The sequence below is a fragment of the Gekko japonicus genome, unplaced genomic scaffold (genome assembly GCF_001447785.1).
Source record: "Gekko japonicus isolate JY-2015 unplaced genomic scaffold, Gekko_japonicus_V1.1 scaffold1135, whole genome shotgun sequence".
Taxonomy (NCBI): Eukaryota; Metazoa; Chordata; class Lepidosauria; order Squamata; family Gekkonidae; genus Gekko; species Gekko japonicus.
Genome location: NW_015161987.1, coordinates 347,680 through 368,974, shown reverse-complemented (window position 1 = coordinate 368,974; position 21,295 = coordinate 347,680). Strand labels below are relative to the sequence as shown.

Below are 21,295 nucleotides of genomic sequence, written 5' to 3'. Positions count from 1 at the left end.
GTTCTTGTATTGTGAGAAAGGGAGAAAAATACTTCTTTCTCGACCTGCTCTATCCCATGCATAATCTTATAAACCTCGATCATGTCACCCCTCAGCCGTCATTTCTCCAAGCTAAAGAGCCCCAAGCGTTTTAACCTTTCTTCATAGGGAAAGTGTTCCAACCCTTTTATCATTCTAGTTGCCCTTTTCTGCACTTTTTCCAATGCTATAATACCCTTTTTGAGGTGTGGTGACCAGAACTGTACACAGTATTCCAAATGAGGTCGCACCATCAGTTTATACAGGGGCATTATGATACTGGCTGATTTGTTTTTAATTCCCTTCCTAATAATCCCCAGCATAGTGTTGGCCTTTTTTTTTATTGCAGTTGCACACTTTCTCGACATTTTCAGAGGTGGTCTGCCATTGCCTGCTTCTGCATAGTGACCCTGATATTCCTTGTCAGTTTCCCACCCAGCTATTAACTAGGGCTGACCCTGCTTAGTTTTTAAGGTCTGACAAGATGGGGCCATCTTGGGCTATCCAGATCAAGGCATTTCTCTCTTACTGTGTACGAATTGAAGTATATATCACTGGAACAAAGAGGGTGGAGTTGCTAATTTGGTCTTAGATTCAAGTATGTAGATATAGACTTCAGGGAGCACTAAGAAAACAAGATAGCCATAAGCTGCTAACTGCTCCCTTTCTTGTATATTACAGCATTGACATTTAAAGACTTCATTGCTGGATTGTTAAATTTAATACTCTCCCATATAAGAGCAAAAGGTTACTTGCTAAGGAATTTGAGAGAACACCAAGTAACAGCCAAATCAAAATCTTCTCACAATGACAAAGCTGTCAACTTCACAATATGATTAAACTATAGATATGTCAGTAAGATTTTTGCAAGAATTTCCCCTTAAACATGTTCCATGCTGAAAACAGATGGCAGAACATCCTAATCAACAACAACGTTACAATAAGAGGCTCTTTACTGACCAATCTGTATTAAAACACTGTATTGAGAAAAAAATCCAAGGTACACTAATCCGATAGAAGGATAATGACAAATGTGCCATCTGTTCATGCATCTCTAGATTTTAAAAAAGGAACGTTCCTGCTCAGTAGTCTAAAAACTGCACACAAATGTTAGACAAGTAGAAGACAGAGGTGGAAACCATCACATTTTGAACTGCAGACATTAAGCAGTTCAAGTCACAATGCTGATAAAAGTTTATTTCAATTCCAAATGAACATCAAGAGGAACACCCCAATGGCTATGTACTCCAAGACCAGCTTCTCTGTTTGGCATATAATCACATGCCACTAAACCGGATTGTCCAGAATACCACAGCAACTCATGCTATTTTAATATACTCCCCCATCAAATGCGTCTCTGAGGGTCAGTTCACACAATGCATGTTCATCGCTTGGTCTATGTCATCAACTGGTAACTTCCACGCATGAAGAAGCAGTTACTGATCACACACCACAGACAGTATCTTTTGTATCAGCTGATGTCAGTTTAAGCACAATAGTTTTTAAAACTGAGACCATTTATATTTTCACCTGCAGGCATCATGAGATGAGACATCAAGCAATGCATATAGACGGAAGAAGACCATTCACTGACTATGCAAACAGCTTTCCATATTGCCACTGAGGTCTGTTCAACACATTTTTTCAAGGCTAACAAATGGCAGGATAAGAAATCCTGAGGGACTCCAAAGCAGTGCTACAGGAAAGCTTTAAGGTACATGTGCAAGACTGTGCTAATAGTTGTTATGCTGTGCTCAATGGTGTTCCAGCATATACAAAACATTCCTTGAAGCTTGGGATAAGCCCAGCTTTGGTGTTCCAGAATATACAAAACATTCCTTGAAGCTTGGGAATATAGTAGCATGCCTATCCCTAAAGCAAGCATCATTGGCTGCTCCAGTGAATATATTGGGTATTCATATTTTAGGAAAGTCACCTTTTGTTCACTATGAGCCATATATTCCACTTTTGTACACCCTGACAAAGTTCACGCTTGACTTTTTTGAACCAGCAGTATTAAATGCCTGAACAGAAAACGTGCATTATTAACATGTATATATTTAATAAAGCAGACGCACATTCACTCTGTAGAGTAATAAAGGCAACACATTATGGATGGCGTTAAAAATATGGCATATGGCCAAGAACCAAGAGTATAGTCAGTCACACATTATAACTTCAGTTATAGTCCTTTCCAAGTTGCACAGTATCAGTCAAACAGGTCAGGTCTATGCTGCTAGACATACTTACCTCAGTGCAAATGAAGATAAAGCTAGATTAATCTTTAGCTTAGTGTTTACTTCCTCCATCTAGATAGCTATTGCTTGTGTTTTAACAGAAAAAGGCACATACTTTGTGAAAAGCATGCAATTTTCAAGTGACTGGAAAAAAATAGCAGCTGCCCAGTGTTCCACTGACTTTGGGACAACAGGCACAAAGCAAGCCTAATGTTGAGCTAATGTTTGGAGAAGCTGTTACCATCACTACAACCCAATCAGGTCTTTCACTTCAAAGAGATCCTACTGGTAATGACCATTTTCTCTGCTTATGTTTGTGACACGAATGGACCAGGATTAAGCCCATGCTATAAATCTAGAATTCACGGCTGCTTCCTACTGAAGTGTTAGGCCTGGGACTGGGCCGTAGCACTCCAATCTGCAGAAGGGGGCTCACACAATTGCATGCATATTTCTCCTTTAAGAAAAAGGATTCCTACACACAGAACATTTTCTTGTAAGGTGAAGCATTCAATCTTGCAAGATCACACCTGTGCTGTGAAGCAGTACAGACCAGACACGGGGGAGAACTAGATCTAAGCAGCTTGGATTGCCAGGTAAAAGGTACATCCATAAGCTCGACTAGCGTTGTGCATGCACGTACTGTCCTTCAGGCTGCTATATAGGGCATCTTTAATGCTATTATATGCGCATGCCAGACGGCAGGAGATACACTAAGCGCTCGTTTGTCTTTTGAGTTCTGCATGCTAGCTGTTACAAAGCTCTAGGAAAACTGTGCCTTTCCCCCAGCTTCTTTAAGTATCGGCCCTTCCCCTCTCCCACCCTCCTCTGCATGGAGACTTCAACTATTGCAACACAGTTTATAATGGCGAGGGATGGCCAAGGTTCTAATAAATCAAACATGGCCTTAGAAAGAGTTCAGCTAATGGCCAGAGGGCCAGCAGCCAGGGTAATTTCGGAGGCTGCTCAAGTCATTTCTGCCACCTACAGCAATATGGCAGTAAGTGCATAATGACCTCCTCAGAATACAGGCAGATGGACGCAGTGAGCTTATGGCAAGGAAACAAAGAACCTGGAAAGCTGAGTAGATCTAGTGCAGCCATGTATCTGTTCAGAAAGTCATAAAACTAAGAATAGTTATGATTTTGCTATTTAAGGCATCGTTATGCAGTTATTTAGTTGTGATATCCTGGTTTAATGCAAAGTTCTTGTTTCAGTGCCTATGCTGTTCCACTCCTATATAAAACACACTGCATTATATAGTTGCTAAGAATAGCTGACTAGCTTCAAACTCTTGTGATTCTATGATTCTAAATACAATGTCGCGTCCATGTCGCACATCTAGGCTGAAAGAGAATGACTGGCCCATAGCCCATTCTCAAACAGAAAAGCTTCAAGGGAAAATTACAGACAAAGATTTCTGAACTTTAGTTCATTCACAAATTCAGAACAATGGACTCCCCGCCCCCCATGGGCTGAATAAGAACCTAGAGTATCTCACTACAGGTACAGATGCTGATTCGCTTCCCCCTAAGCATTTCTCTCATGCGCCAATGAAGCTGATTACAATGCACATTGTACCTTCGCAGCCTGACTCCCTTTCTCTGCAAAACTTCTCCTACCTTCTGATTTGGATATAAGGGCTCAGCGATCTGATCTCCACTCTAACAGTCCAAAGCTGACAAAAGGGAGCTTTAACAATTGGAAGCTTATACCCTGTAAATCCTGTTGGTCTTTTAAGGTGTTACTGGATTCAAATCTTGCTCCTGTATTGCAGACCAACATGGCTCCCTCCCCGTCTGAAACTGGCCCATAACCTGTTTCACAGGGCAGTGGAAGACAAAGTTAACGAGTGGATCACCTTAAATTCCTCAGAGGATTATTATTACAGCTTGAAAACTATGAGTAATGAAGATTCTGTGAAAAAATGCCTAGGGAGGATTGCGGCAATACATTCCAAAACATCCTTTTATCAAACCAGAGTATCTAGGGGGTGGGGGGGGAGAAAGGTTATCTCCAGAGATATCCAAGTGGGACAAATGCCTTAAAGTGGGTAAAGGCTAAAGCAATAAAAAGTGATTTAGAATCATCATTCCAGGAAGCTTAGACGTGGACAAGAAGCAAGTCACCGCTGACCAAACACTCCTCCCTGTTGTGTTATTTTGAACAGTACCAGAGCCAGGGAACAAGGACCAGATCAAACAAAGATCTAAGCCAAATCCACAGCAACAATAGAACGTTGCCTGGGACCTGGCTCACAACACTGTTTAATCTGGTCGTTGCTTTGATGATAAAATATTTGGCCAGCAGTGCTGTATTTCTCGCTCAGGTTTGAGGTTCAGTAGTTCAAGCCCAACAAAACCCACAGCAGGTCAAGAGGAAGAAGGCAGGTGTGTACCAAGACAGAGGGGCACCTAAGTACAGGCCTCATCATAGTAAGCTTTCCCATTACGGGAATTTGGGTTTTTTTACCATATGGAAAACACACTTACCTGAACATCAAAGTCTGGCAGGAGATGTGTGATTGCCTGGAAAAAATAAGAACACAAGAACATAAGAGAAGCCAATGTTAGATCAAGCCAATAGCCCATCCAGTCCGTGTCACACAGTGGCCAAAAATACCAGGTAACAAACAATACAGCACACAGTCTAATACAGCCAGGAACAACAAAACAACTGTGAGCTGAAATACCCGCAAGTATAAATGTACAAAAAGAGACTTCAATAAAGTCAGTAACAAATATTACATATGGGAATGAAAAATCCACACAATCCATGAAGGGAAACAGTCAAGTCCAGAGAAGACATGGATTGTGTGGATTTTTCATTCCGATATGTAATATTTGTTACTGATATTGCTATTATATGTTTCTTTTCACTTCACTGAAGTCTCTTTTTGTACATTTATACTTGTGGGTATTTCAGCTCACAGTTGTTTTGCTGTTCCAAAAATACCAGGTGCCACCAGGACGTCCACCAGTGGGGCCAGGACACTAGAAGCCCTCACACTGTTGCCCCCCCAAGCACCAAGAATACAGAGCATCCCTTGCCCCAGACTGAGAGTTCCTATCTATACCTTGTGGCTAATAGCCACCGATGGACTCTCTGCTCCATATGCTCCAAATGTCAAACAGTATCATAATTACGGCATAAGTTCAAAAGAATCTGCAAGTTGCAATTTAAGTTTCAAATGCAAAATTTGCAAGTATTTAATACTGGCTCTTAACTGCCTGAAAATCTTCGCTTTCAGATCAAAGGGTTTTCCCCCCTTCACATTTAACACTTCTCAGACCATGACTTTACGGTCCTATGAGGGCTGTAAGGGCACAGAGCAATTTGTATGCACAGGACAACTGTGTGTCCAGTCACCCCAGTCAGCAAGAGCACTGCATAACAGCTATGCAGTACTGCCAAGCTCTGACGGGCTAAAGGCTCCCCTGTTTCCCAGCTGAAATACCAAACAACATTGTTTAGGGTAAATTATGACAACTGAACATTACTCCCCCCTTGCATTAGGCTACTATCATTTCAACAGAGAACAGAAAGACCTTGCTGAGTCATGAGATCCTGCTCTAGACCCAATTAAGAAGCGCAGAGCACAGTCAACTCAGTTCCGCTTACCTCATCTTTCTCTACCAGAGGTTTCACTTCTGCAATATGTGCGTCTTGGACTTCCATCGACATTGTCAGTAGCTGGTACCTAAATAAAGACATCAATAAGATTAACTGCAACTAATTCTTGCAACACAAGATACTAGATTTTGACATTTGTGCGATCATGTGTTCGATACACAAAGCCTGGGATAGTTTGGAGGTTAGCAGATCTCTGATTGTGCAGTTTAATACAAAATTTACAAGGAGAACTGAGAAACCTCATGATTTCCTGTTATGGAAAGACTGGGAATATTTTTTTGGGATTTGGATAGAATTTAAATTTTGGAGAAAAGTATATTTACACAAAGGGTTGCCACCCTCCAGGCAGAGCCTGCAGATCTCATAGAATTATAACTGAATTCGAGATTATAGAAATCAGTTCCCTGGAGGGAATGGCTGATTTGGAGGCTGCATTCAATGGGACTGTATCCTGCTGAGGTCTCTCTCCTCCCCAAATGCCATCCTCTCCAGGCTCCACCCCACAACTCTCCAGGAATTGCCCAAACCAGAGTTAGTAACCCTATTTACACAATCAAAGTTCATTCACCAGATCTATACCCCAACAGTATGCTTGAAGTGGGCCTAACTCACTGTAATATTAAGTTGTTGTTCATCTCAAGTCCCTCACTAACAGACATACCGAATGTACACAGAAAGCCAATATCATTCTCTGTGCATAGGGAACTGCAAAGCATGTTATTTTCTACAGGAACATCTATACAGAAGTGGCAAAACAGATAATATTTACATAGGGCTGCCAAGTGGGGGCGGGTAAACCCCCGCTTTGGAGGCCCGATTTCCGCCGCCGCGGAGTCGGGCCCCGGGGGGAACCCCACCCCGCGTGCGCATCACCAGGAAGTGACGTGGGCACGCCGGGCACGCTGGGGGTGGGGCCATGGCCATACAAGGGAAAACTCTATGGTTTTCCCTTGTATGGCCGTGCCCCCACCCCCAGCGTGCCCGGCGTCCTCCCGTCACTTCTGGGTGACGCGCGCGCACAAGACGCCAGCCGGGAGCCCCCCGCTCCCAGCGAAGATACACTTGGCAACCCTATATTTATATAACTGATCTCAAGGAAATAAATGGGTACCTAATTGGATTGAGGCCCATGCTTTAGGGCAAAAGTTTCCAAGCTCGTATGATGACCCTCTAATTTTGAGAAACAAATCTGAACCTAACCAATTTCTGCAAACTTGGTAAATCTGTAATATTTCCTCATTGCTTTCTTATGAAAGCAAACTGTTTTCACAGTACTGCGACTTTTGGTTAGCTCAGTTGCAAAACCATGAGAGCTGGTTCTTATATAATTTGAAAACTATTTCCGTCACCAAGAAGGCAAGCAACGGTTGCCGTTAGCAAATTAACGTTTTAAAGCCGAACAAGGTTTTCTTCCTCACCCCCCACCAATTTACCATATTAGAGGTCACAAGGTCTTTTAACACAATAGGCTGCTTACGTACAAACAGCAGGCTCATACCAACTTCAGTCTCATTAAATACAACTCCAGTCAATTTAGTTAAGGACTAAGGCTCAACACTGTTGCACTTATTAGAAGAATTACTTTAATTGCAGTGCAACATTTTTAAAAAATTTCATCACAGGTTTCCCAAGCTGGAATGGAAGAAAAGAGAAAGCACACTAAAAGCATACCACAGTGTGTGTGTGTTTGTATGTGTTAGAGAGAGAGGCAGGCAGGCAGAACACAGCACCAGCATTACTGATTGGCCCGCTACCACTTACCAGTGATGTGAGAGTAGAAATTTTTTCAGAAAGTTTTTGGATGCTGTATTTTCCCATGGAAAATTTTCTGCCCCGCTTATGTAAATAGAGACTGTTTATCTATAGTTGTCAGGGCCGTTTGTGCTGCAAATCAACCACGTTAGATGAGCTAAATGTGGGATATGAAGTATGGACAAACCCCAATACTTGTACATGGTTCTGGCTTGTACATGGTGTTATTGTCTTCTATTGCCAACATTGTTTACATTTGAATGTGAAATGTTTCTATTGACACTTCCCCAGAAATCCTGCATCACTGCTACTGATAGAGTTTACAATGTTTGGTCATGAACATCCTTACACTTACAAGGACACAGAGACAGGGCCATAAACCAGCTTGGATCCCCTGCCTCATAATTTGCAGAAATCTCTTCCTTCCTCCCCTTGCCACATGTAGCACAGGAAGAAAAGAGGACTGTCCTGTCTGTAAATCCATCTCCCCAGTTCTCTTCTGCTTCAAGTACCACAATTAACAGTGTAAGTATATACATCCAGCAGCTGTTGCTGAATCCTACCCAAAGATTCAGCTTCTCAAACTTGGCCTACCTCTTTTGCATCTAGGGGTTACAGAAGAAGAGATTGTATTTATACCCCACCCTTCACTACCCAAAGGAGACTCAGAGCAACTTACAATCCCTTTCCCTTCCCCTCCCCACAACAGACACCCTGTGATGTAGGTGGGGCTGAGAGAGCTCTTTCAAGAACTGCTCATGAGAGAACAGCTCTGAAAGAACTTATGACTGATCCAAGGTCACACCAGCAGCTGAATGTGGAGGAGTGGGGAATCAAACCTGTGCTGCTAATCACTACACCAAACTGGCTCTCAGGAATTTTGAAGTGAAACAGCAATGGATGTAGAGAAGTCAGTGAACCAATGGACAGATGCCATCCTTTCAATGTAACAATGAACAATCCACGACTGAAGAGATGACGTCTTCACAATGTACGAATGAACAGTGCACCAACAATCAATCAGGCTATGCCTCTGTAAGAAAGACTCACAACACTGTTGCCCCCTCTTCCGTTTTATCCTCACCTCACAAGTTGTAGGTTAGGCTGTGAGATAGTGGCCCAAAGTCACCCAGTAAGCTTCCATGGCATAGTGGGGATTTTGAACCTTGACCTTCTGAATTCTAATCAAGTGCACTAGCCACTATACTACACTGGCATCAGTCATCTCTAAGCCTTAAAACTCAGGGGTTCTGATTAGCCATGACAAATTTAGGTTTTCTTCTAACTTTGCCTCCTATTCAACCTACTTGTCTGGAGTTTGTTATTGTAAATTGTTTTATACAGTTATTCCTATTTGAAAGTTCTCAACTGAGACACTCGTTTTGATGGAGTTCATATCGCCATATGAAAATCTCAAATGGCAAGTGATCCATTAGGATACAAAACCCTTCTGTTCCCAAAGCCCAAGCCGGATGGCTTCATATTGCTTTCGTTATGCAAGTTATTTGCATTAAAAAACCACATTTTAGCACATGGTTTCCCCATATGCTTGATGTTACGAAAAAGATACAACCTTTACTCTACTTGTGAAAGGTTAGAAAACCTGTTCCTTGGTTATATATCCATAGTCTCCAAGTTTTACAGGGCAGTCACCTGGATCATTGTTCTCGTCAAAGGACAACCAACTTTTACACTGTTAATCCAAACCCAGTGCCCCTGCCTTAGTAGCCTAATATCAAAGTGAATCAATGAAAACATACTACCTCAAAATGTCCCAATTTGTCAACTGTATGCCATCACATGGGGCAGAAGGGGAGAAGAGAGAGAATTAAACTTATACCATTGATATCAAGCTACTTAATTTAGCCAAGAACACATAGACTCCAGTATTGCCCCTGTAGTACAAGCTATACTAGATTTCTGACAAACATAGGAAACTCGCTTATTTAGTCAGGTTCATCCAATTCATGTTTAGTGAAAGCTTTATCTCTTATTACTGCACACACATAATTGCACCAAGACAGAAACCTGTCTCATGCACACAAATAAATGAAATATGTCTAAATTTCTGTTGAAGAAATAAATTTAAAGGGGAAATAATTTCTTTCAGGTGACGAAACCCAAGAGGAATTCTGCAGCAAAGAACTCTGTGCTTAGCCAACAGTTTCCATTTAGAGAACTGGTCATGCTTTAGAGCCCAGATAAGGTTTACTTCTCACTGAGGTGATAAGCTTGTTTAAACTTTACCACCTAAAATTGTAGTTTGGGGCTCATATAACTGAATGCTTCTTCCATTTACATTCCCTGAACATACAAGGCTGCACCAGTGGAATTATGCTAGAGTTCTTCTCTGTAACACAGCTTCCCATATGCAGGGCATTTAAAAAAAAAATGAAAGTAGTATTAAGTCATGTAAGCTCCCTCTCACAGCCTAGACACATTGTCAGGATTTTAGAACTGTTACATTACACAACAAGAGTTACATCAAATTCTTTGTGTAATAGATATTTGAACAGGCCAATGCCTCCAATCTAACAGGTGGGATATATGGAATATTATGGACTAGACAAGCACGTCCTATCCTATATGCCTAGCCAATAAGCCTTTCTAAAGCACTATTTATTTAATTTATTTATTTTTATCCCACCCTTCCAGCCTAGGCTGGCTCCAGGCGGCTTACAACAGAATAAAATTCTCACAATCCATAAAACACAATTCAGTATATTAATACAATTCCTAATAAATAATAAAATAGTATAAGAAGAAGAAGAAGAGAAGAAATTGGATTTATACCCCGCCCTTCACTTGGAGTCTCAGAGCGGCTTACAAACTCCTTTCCCTTCCCCTCCCCACAACAGACACCCTGGGAGGTGGGTGGGGCTGAGAGAACTCTGACACAAACTGCTCTTTTTCAAGGACAGCTGTGCCAGAGCTTGTGACTGACCCAAGGTCACATCAGCAGGTGCAAGTGGAGTGGGGAATCAAACCCAGTTCTCCCGGATTAGAGACCGCACACTTAACCACTACACCAATCAAGCAATATTAAAGTGCTAGCTATCTGTCATGGTTCTTGTGCTTTTAATTAAAATAACTTGCTTTGTATTGCTATAATTTGCTGCATAAGTAATCCATCTTGCTCTGGTTAATGCCTTAACTATTTTTGCAAACTTAATGACCAAACATATGCTAACCTTCTAGGAAGGCTGAATGATCAGATACTAGAAGGTGGCACGGCAGTAATTTGTTTCTCCCCTTCCATGCCCATTATTTAATACAGGTGGGGACAACCATTAATTTTGTGAGCATGTTTGGAGAGATTTAGATCCAGTAGTAAAGCTGTAACAACTGGACACCAGTCTAAGCCTGTCTGAAACTGAAGCTTGTGGAGCTAATATATAAGTATAGCTCTAAATGTATAACACATCTGTGACTATGGGAATCATTCATCGTACTTTCATATTAGCATGTAGTTATTACCAACAGTTGATACAGACCCCCTTGCAACAGAGGTGACTTTTTTATGGAGCAACTAATCATACAGCAACAGCAGCAAAACATACAGCAAAAGCAGCATTCTTCCCCCACCCCAAAGATTACTTTAGGATAGGTATAGCCCATGAAATTAAGAGAACTTCAATGAAATTGAGCCAACTTCAGAGGACGGCGGAAGACAGGAGGGCCTGGCGGGAGCTGGTCCATGGAGTCGCGAAGAGTTGGACTCGACTGTGTGACTGAACAACAACAAAGCCCATTATGTGCAAGGGACCAAGTGACCTGCCTTTTGAAATCCAGCACAAGCAGCATCCTGCATGATTTGAGAAAAAAACCACGCTTGCAAACTTTGATTGCTCCAAGTAAAATTATTGTCAGGTTTTTGTTTGTTTGTTTTGCGAGGTACTCACTGGAACTGAGTACTGCCTTTTTTTGGAGCTCTCCTGAGTCCTGAGGTGGGAACTGGTGGAAATCAGTTCAACTTTCTATATGAATCCTAGAATCACAGAGTGGGAAGGGGCTCTACAGGCCATCTAGTCCAACCCCCTGCTCAATGCAGGATCAGCCTAGAGCATCCCTGACAAGAGTTTGTCCAGCCGCTGCTTAGAGACTGCCGGTGAGGGGGAGCTCACCACTTTAGGCAGCCGATTCTACTGCTGCACAACTCTTACATAAAATGAATAATGGCACCTCTTTAACATAAAAGCACGTTATTGTTACTAACAGCTTAGAAGTCTATCATTGCCCTTCATTCAATTTTAGTACAATGTTCAGCTATGTTCTCTGAGCCTTGAGCTGGATAGCCCGGGCTAAGCTGATATCAGATGCTAGTACTTGTATGGGAGACCACCAAAGGAGACAAAGGTTGCTATGCAGAAGCAGGCAAATGGCAAAGCGCCTCTGAACGCTTCTTGCCTTGAAAACCCTACAGGGCTGCCATAAGTCAGCTGTGAATTGATGGCACTTTCCACCTCCACCGCATTCTTTGAGACCTTTACACTGTTAAGAGCAAAGAACATCTTGTTTTGTTTTGCTGTGCTTCAACTTAGTTGACATATTTTATCTACATAGTTATGAATTATTCATTTAAGGATCACTGCAAAGATCTTTGATTTTTTAAAAATTTCTATATTCGATTGCACTTCTCCCTTCAGATTGTATAGGTCAATAGGGGCATTGCTTCCCATGTAACACAACTGACAGCACCCGTTCTTTACCCTGTTTATTCATACAGTTAAATTAGACATTGCTTTTCTGCCAAGCCTGCAACAGGCAATGTTTCTCAGTTTATGCAAACTTTCCAGAAAAAAAATTCAAAAAGGATTGCTGCAGCACCTTTGAGACCAACAGACTTCCAATAGCATAAGCTTTCATGTATCTCATGCTCTAGCCAAGAACAGCAAAATGACATAGGCTGTGGTCACACGGCAAGCGTGCTGTGATTTCTTCCCGCTGTAGATTTGATTGGGGAAATTTTTAAGTGGGTTCAGATGATCACACATCCCTTGCCCAACTGCTTGCTTTGTGCAACAAAGCTCCAGGCACTGTCCAGACAGCTGCGCCGCCCAAGTGGTGGCACGGCACAATTTTTAAAAAAAAATTATTTGTGCAGGCACATATGCGCACAATGGTGAAAGTCGCAAAAAATAAAACTACCGGAAGAAGGACGTTCAGATGACCTAATCGCAATCATTGCAAGAGATGGCTGTCCAGATAGGCAAAATCATGGATTCAAAGCGCAAGTACCCAGAAAGTAGTTGATTTTTCCGGTGTCAGAAAACTCGCTAGGGAACCAGGAGGATCACGTGAGTGAGCCCACTTCAGTGCGGGAGACGAATGTGGGAGTCTGATCAGCAATTTTAAATGCGAGGGGGAACAGCGGTGAAATCCGATCAAAATGACCGTGTGACCACAGCTATAATGTTAGTTTTTAAAGTGCCACCATTTTCATCTGCAGCTGATAAACAATGACTATCCTCCTCGGATTGGTCACAGTACCATAAATTCACAAGGAATGTACAATATTTACACTTTTAACGGCCCCCTCTTGGTAGCTGTTAGGGTCAGTTTTGAAGACCGTTATGATAACTGGGCAATGGGCCATATTTCTCAGTCGAGAACTGAATCTGCAGGTTCTGGATGACACATATTGGAATCAACTGAGGGAACAGAACTGGTGGTCTGTATGCCAATTCCCATCGCAGCCATTTTAGAAGACTGACAGTTCTGTGCTGAAGCACCCAAATCCTTGTAGCAACACTATGACATTGAGCATTTGCATTCATCGACTAGCACTTCTCTGTGCCAGTATTTCCCAGCATTCCCCATGCCTTTGTAAACATGACCCAGATATATGCTCCTGCACTTTACACAAAGGTTCTCATCATGCCAAGCTTTTTCATATAATTGATTAGTTTATCATCACAATTCTTTTTCTTTGAGCAAGGCAATGGTCTCCAGTACTTCATATTTTTCTATTTTTATCATTGCTTGTGGATTAATTGCAGTTTCCCAGGTCACATTTAACAGTCACCTATTAACCCAATTCTCTGCCTCTACAATGCATAGGAGGAAACTCACTAGCACGTAAATGGGATTAGATTTCCTGGCACTGTAGGGCTAAAGGAAGACATGGAGTGAAGGACAGCAGCTGTAAATTCACAGAAATCTTGTTTTACTGAACGCCTACTGATGAAATTTTGTATTCAGGTTTCTCACCTATGCAATAACACAGCTGGTCTGTACAGCTTGTAATTCCCAGAGGCTTGTGGGAGGTGGACACAAACCCTTTGTACTCTTCTCCATTAAACACTTCAGTCCTCTACTTTCTTCCATTAAATTGCCTAGCAGTAAACCCACAGCAGAAGGGCTGCCTCCTCCCTGTATGCACCCCAGTCACTGGAATAAGGAAGGCTCTTAGTTGTGTCCCACAGAACTCAATGAAAGTTATTGAGCACCTATCTGATTAACACTATCTTTTCATGTGATGAAAATCTTCCCGAATTCTGTGTCTTATTTTGTGGACACACGAGTAATAGAAGACAGGTACCAGCTTCAGTCCACATATTGACAAAGAAACTCCAGGATTCCACACTGCTACTAAATAGTTTTGAAGAGTATTTTTAACTGTACTATGGTCACACAGCAATGCAATCCATCGGGCACTTGTTCTTCCTTCTTTTCTCCCTCAGATGTTGGCTACTTTGAAAGTGAACCACCCTGGACAAGCATCGTCATGTATAATCAAGAATTGAGGGAATAACTGTGTTCCTGATTGAGTTCTGTTTGTTGCTATTTTCTCATTGGCAAAAGCAAGCCAAATCCAACACACCAGTCCATTATACAAAAATGCAGATCATTTCTTATACTGTAGGATAGCCCACCACCCATATTGTAGCAGAAACGTCTTTCCTCTTACAAAGTCAGCGGAGAATGACACTGCCAGCCAATGACTGCCAAAGCTCATTAACCCAGATTTTAGTTCAGCCACACTGACACACAAAGCAATATCAGGGAAGCACAGTCCGTTTTGCTCGAAGCATTATATGGATTTTAGATTTGCTCGGTGCAGTTTTCCCACGAGGCAACGTTTTTGCTCTTGCAACCTGACAACTTAGTCAAGGGAGGTCCGGCTTCATTCTGCTCTACATAGCACAGCACTGCCCGTCATTTGTATTCTGGGGTTGCGTGCTGGAGGACCGAGGCTATTAGGTATGAAATGGGGTTACTGCCCTTCACAGCTGCGGCAGTTCTGAAAGTTAATATTTTCATGCAGTAATGGGATTAATTAGTGCATACAGTTCTTGCGTGCCAAAGCCACAGGGACTAGAAGGAAAGCCAAAGTTAAATACCTTGGGATTTTGTCTTTGGTATATTGTTTCCCTCCCTGACCTGGGCAGCCCTAACTAGAATCACAGAACCACAGAGTCTGAAGGGGCCATACAGGCCATCTCGTCCAACCCCCTGCTCAACGCAGGATCAGCCAAGAGCATCCCTAACAAGGGTTTGTCCAGCCACTGCTTGAAGACTGCCAGTGAAGGGGAGCTCACCACCTCCCTAGGCAGCTGATTCCATGGCTGCACAACTCTTTTCCTTATATCCAGCCAGTACCTTCCTGTACTTAATTTAAACCCATTCTTGCGAGTCCTCTCCTCTGCTGCCAACAGGAACAGCTCCCTGCCCTCCTCTAAGGGACAGCCCTTCAAAGACTTAAAAAGTACAATCCTGTCCCCCCTCAGCCTCCTCCAGACTAAACATTCCCAAGTCCCTCAGCCTTTCCTCATAGGGCTTGATCTCCCATTCTCATCAGATCTTGGAAGCTAGGCTGGGTCAGTCCTAGTCGGTATTTGCCAAGAAGCCACCAAGGAAACCCATGGCTGCCACACAGAGCTAGGCAACAGCAAACCACCTCAGAATGTCTCTTGTGTTGAAATCCCTATGGGGTCACCCATAAGACAGCGGCGACTTGACAGCAGAAAAAAGAAGAAAAGAAAAGCCCTTTCCCTAAATTTAAGATTACGTGCAAGCAGTAACAGGAAGCTTAATCATAAGTGTGTCGTGAAAGCTCAGCCACTGATCAAGGTTGTCATACTTTGAGCAGATGAGCTCCTTAAAAGAGCAGCAGCAGCGGTTCGCCACACTCACACAGAAACTGAACTTTAAAAGGAAATACCTCTTTACTTGCAGAATAGATGTATTCCTAAACTTGGGGCCAGTCACACACAGACATTCAGCCTAACCTACCTCAGAAGGTTGCTGTGTGGATAAAATGGAGGACAGAAGAACGATGTAAGCTGCTTTGGGTTCCCGTTTGGAAGAAAGGTGGGATATAAATGAAACAAACAAATGAAATCATCAAAACATCAACAGAATGTTGATAACATGGTATCCACCCTAGATACTAATGTGTGTGCTTGCAAGTTGTAACCCTGCAGTCAGTAAAATATTTAGTATGGTTGGTGAATGCTGCATAAGCAAATGTGCACTAACTGGCCCATCTCCATTTGTGTTCTCGCATGTGCGCAATGAATATGCAAGAGTTTTATTGCTTCAAACTTTAGAGTATCTCCTCCCCTTTTTGCAGATAATTGTAAGCCAGGAGTTAGCAAGAAGCTGGGGATGGAGCAACATTTAAGGTATCACCCATTCTGGATGGGGGTTGCACTCTCCTTGAAGGAACAGGTCCTCAGTCTGGAGGTGCTCTTGGATCCAGGCCTCCTTCTGGATAAGCAGTTGGCAGCTGTGGCCAAGAGTGCCTTTTATCAGCTTGGGCTGGTTAGCCAGCTGCAGCCTTTCCGGGACAGACAAGATCTGGCCACTGTGGGATGTGCCCCGGGTCACAGCTAAATTAGATCACTGCAAGGTGGTCTGTGTGGGGCTGTGCCTGAAAAGTGTTTGGAAACTTCAATTGGTACAGAACGCTGCAGCCAGGATGTTGACTGGCATGGGTGATAGGGACATATCACTCGAGTCCTGGCCCCTCTACACTGGCTTCCAATCTGTTTCCAGGCACAATTCAAGGTGTTGGTCTTGACCTTTAAAGCCCTCTGTGGTTTGGGATCAATCTACCTGATCTAATCCCTTACAAACCTGCCCAACCATTACCGTCAGCTTTGCAGGCCCTGCTTCAGGCACCCCCACCTTCTGAGATTAGGTGGTTAGCAACCTGGGAGAGGGACTTGTGGGTCATGGCGCCAAGGCTCTGGAACTCTCTCCCCCAGCAGATCTGCCTGTCCCCTTCTGCTGTTCATTTGGCATTCCCTTAATGATCCCTCCTTCCTAACCAACGTTCTTCTGTTTTCTATGTATTTTGACCATTATGTATATATTTTAACTCTTGTTTAACTCTTTTAAAAATTGTTGTAAAGATGTATGTTTCGGAAGGGGGTTGATTTTAATGGTTTTATAATGTAAACTTTATCTTGTATGCTTTAAAACGTTAGCTGCCTTGGTGGCCCGAGTAAGGGCAGAAAAGAGGGACACAGATCTTGTAAATAAATAAATATCAATGAGCATCTGAGCCACCAGCTTCTCTGCCATTCCCCCCCCCCCAAGTTAACTTAAGCCTGGAATTGGTCAGAGCTGCAAGGTAAATGGCAGGAGCCAAAGGGCGGTTAGCTTGGTGTAGTGGTTAAGTGCGCGGACTCTAAACTGGGAGAACCCGGTTTGACTCCCCACTCCTCCACTTGCAGCTGCTGGATGACCTTGGGGAAGCCATAGTTCTGGCACAGCTGTTCTTGAAAAAGAACAGTTTCTGTCAGAGCTCCCTCAACCCCACCTACCTCACGGGGTGTCTGTTGTGGGGAGGGGAAGGGAAAAGGAGATTGTAAGCTGCTCTGAGACTCCCTTGGGTAGTGAAGGGTGGGGTATAAATCCAATCTCCTCCTCCTCTATGCGAGGGGAACCACCAAAGAGCCCTAGACATAGCTGTGACTCTCTGCCGATATTTAATTTGTACTGGGGGAGGGGACTGCTGGGCTGTATACTTTTGTGTCCTTTGTGAATGTCACTTTGTAAGTCATTTTGATCCCCTAGTATGTGAGAAAAGCCAGATTAAAAAAAATTACTTGAATAAACAAATCTAAGGTAAGAACTGTACCAGTACAGGAACACTGTGCAAGTCAAAAATGTGGGCTAGAGTTATAATGGTGGGGACAGGGGTGTGGTCAACACTACACACCATACTCTCCATGCCAATACAACCAGCAACACCTTTATTACAGTGCAACACTGACTCTGCGAAACTCCTGCAAGTACCTTGGTTAAAAGTGCAGGAACTACAAGATTTTAAAATAAATAGTCGACATGAGCCAGAAGTGCCAAGACCTGAAGTTCAAAAGGGCAATGATTAGCCTGTACAGAGACACGTGCTGGTGGAACAGCATCACATACACTGTACAAGAAATTTGCCACATCTCTCTGTTATCAGATCACAACAGCAAAGGTCAGCAACCATGATCCTGACATGTATCCATTGCCCCACAAATGGAAGATGTGTGGGTTTCCCTTATGTGCCTCTTCCCCAAAGTGCCTTTAGACCTACCCCAATCTTCATCCCCTTCCTCACTATAGTCTCCCAACCCATGATGTTGTTTGTGTTGGATATTGTAACTCTGCATGCAAGAAGATCTGGGAGGGAAAGGGTTAAGAGAATTTGCTCACTGGGGCACACTTGGCAGTTGGGTTAGGTGTTGACCCTCTTTGGCTGTTGCTAGCCTTCTGTTTCATCTTATATAGGACCTTCTCTCTTTTACCTGGGCTTGGAACTGTAGCAAGTTAACCTTTTTGACATTAATCTGTTCACAAAATGTCCCTACATGAATACGTCATGTGAGATGTGCTTCTATTTCTTTTTCTTGTTACCACTGGAGTCAGATCACCTTTGCAATTTGTTTGAATAGCATTTCTCCATTAACCGGATTGGGGATACGGTGAAAAGCTGTGCTTCTAAGGCAATTGATTTTTTTTTTCACATTTAACCCACTAGTTTGTCCATGAAGTCATGTGACCTCAAATATGATCTTCCTGGGGTCAAAAGGGACTGCAGGCAAGCAAATGTTGGCAAAGTAAGTGTTCTACTGGCAAATCATTGGCTACAACCCATTCTATCTAGAAAGCAGTGAAGCAGACAGACGTTCCAAAACCCTGCCTAGTCAAGGGATACTGGATATAAGTATTCTTTCTGGACAACTGTACTAGCCATGCTTGTTACAAATATTGCATTTAGGTAACAAGGTTGACCCCATGGTTCCCTTGTGTGAAGGGAAGCCACTTCTGTCCACACAATAAGGGATTCACATTTTCTGTGGATGGGTCCCTTTATGGGATGGGTCCCTTTAAATATCCAGGACAGTTTGGGGGGAGGGATGGGATTTGCACAAGTCTGGAAGAGGCACAAAGGATCTATTTTGTGAGCAATAGCCCACTCATAATTGTTTGGATACAGCCTAGTAGCACTCATCCAAAGTATCTTTTTCTGTCAAACAGTAGCCTTTTTCACTAGTATTCTTCTGTACAACTATCCTTTACAGAATTTCTGGCAGCGGAATATGAAGAGACTCATCACTAGCCAACGTTATTGCTATTTTATAGAAGGGACCTGAAGCAGAGAGACAACGGCTTACCAAGATTACTTAGTGCATTTGTGGCTGGAACAACATTTGAATACAGGACTTCGACAAGTAACCGTGCTGTCAACAACTATGGCACACCAGCTCTTTGGTATACTTCATAATAGATGCCAAGATCCATTAGACATATGAAAATACTTTATAATCTCCCAGTTCAGAAAGTATAGTGTACCACAGATCACTCATTACTTCATAGCAGTTTTTGACTCCAAATTCACCAAGTCAAATACTGCAAAACAATCCAACACATTTCTGTAATATTTAGCTTTTTCTATAATCACTACCCAATACTTATGGACAATTATACAAAAGACTACTTGAATATTAAAGTGCTGGATTATTCACCTACGTATGCTTTTACTTGATGCTCAATTTTTTTTTAAAGCATACTCTTCCCAAAGTCAGCTAATGCCACTAATTCTGACAGCAATTAAGCCAGCCAAGTAGGGCTTGCTGTTTAGGAATAGCTAATACTGCTTACAAGGCTGGCAGACTTCCACCACTCACCCTGGTTGTTTACTACTTTGCCACATGTCAGCTCACTGCCCTCATGCTCATTTTTTAATTCCAAACCTGACCTGAAAACATAGTCTTCTCTTCAGAGAGCCCCTGATTAGCCAATTTAATAGATCTGAAGAGTTATATACACTTACGAGCAATGTACAAAGTGATCAAGAGTCAACAAAACTGAATTTTCAGTGCATTCAGATGCAGCTACTTGAGTCTTACTATTTCCAGTAGTCCTCAAATGAACATGCCTCCCATTCGAGTTCAGTTTTTTTCGCATGTTTAACAAAAACAATTTTAAGACCTGCAGGGTATGATGGCATCACTCCTCCCTCCCCCTTCTCCAGCGGCTACTACACAAAACTGCACTGCCTCTGAACATGGAGGTTCTATTTAACTACCATGGCTAGCTAATATATGATTGTGTTGTTCTGGAATCTAGAGCAAAATGTTAGTGAAGCACAGGCTCTACAAATTACAAAGAGGCAGTTATGTTTTGTTTTTTTGCAGAAACACATACAAACACAAGGTACCACAATGTCCTTTTGTACTGGTGATCACAACAGCTGATACAAATCAAAATCCAAGCAACATCCAAAGAAGGTCTTTAAAAGCAATACAAGAAGTCACATTAAGTTTCAAAAGTAAATATTTATAACTAGGAAAAAGGCCCATTGTGGAAATAAATACAACGGCCTCTAAAAAGAGGCTATGGGCGGGTGCCCCAGCCTTGGACACTCAGTGTCAATTTGCTGTGGCGACCTCAGCAGGGTATAATGACACTGAGTCCACCATTTTCTCCAGAGGAACTGATCTCTGCTACCTAAAGAACAGTTGTAATTTTGAGAGATCTCCAGCCCTCACCTGGAGATTGGCAACGATGGTTCCCCAGAAGGGAATAGTTGGTTTGGAAGGTGGAGTATATGGCTTTGTACCTATCCGAGGTCCCACGCCTCCTGAAACCTCACCCTCTCCAGGCTCCATCCCTCACATCTCCAGGAATTTCCCACCTGGAGTTGGCAACCCCATCTCCTTCCCAGCCAACCATCAACCTACCTTTATTTTCCCCTCACTCTTTAGCCTTCCACCCCCCACACACCTGCAGCCTCTCCCGTGCTCTGAAGCCCTGACTGTGACGTCACATTGGCTGTCATACAGGGGCCACCTCAGCAGCATATAAGGATACAGAGCCCACCATTTTCTCCAGGGGAACTGATCTCTGCCATCTGGAAAGCAGTTGTAATTCTGAGCAAAACTGTTTAGAATGTTAGAGGCAAAAGCCAATCAAGTCGCATATGCAAATGACCTCTGTGTTCCGAGGCAGAGGCCAATGAGGCTGCATATGCAAATAAACTCTGTGTTCTGACTGGCTATGGGGGGGAGAGGATTAACAAAATGTTTAGAATGTTGGAGGCAGGACTCAGGCAAAGCAGCCAGTGGATAGGGAGACCCTCTGAATGACAGATCAGAGAGTGAACCGATTTTGGAGCGTGTGGAATGTTCTAGAGAAGTGCCACCACCATTCGG

At 42.9% G+C, this 21,295-nt stretch overlaps 1 protein-coding gene across 2 annotated transcripts in view; it reads right to left on the bottom strand.

The window, feature by feature from the left end:
* NDRG1 (N-myc downstream regulated 1) overlaps positions 1-21,295 on the bottom strand; it is a 51,823-nt gene that overhangs the window by 27,088 nt on the left and 3,440 nt on the right. Inside the window, exons 2-3 of one of the 2 annotated variants that reach the window (XM_015429810.1) lie at positions 5,877-5,955; positions 4,748-4,783 (exon numbers count right to left, since the gene is read on the bottom strand). The exons of the other annotated variant lie outside the window; for it this stretch is intronic. Coding sequence (XP_015285296.1) covers positions 4,748-4,783; positions 5,877-5,939 — 99 coding nt within the window. The 5' untranslated portion in view covers positions 5,940-5,955. The remainder of the gene's footprint in view (positions 1-4,747; positions 4,784-5,876; positions 5,956-21,295) is intronic. 2 annotated transcript variants of the gene reach the window in all.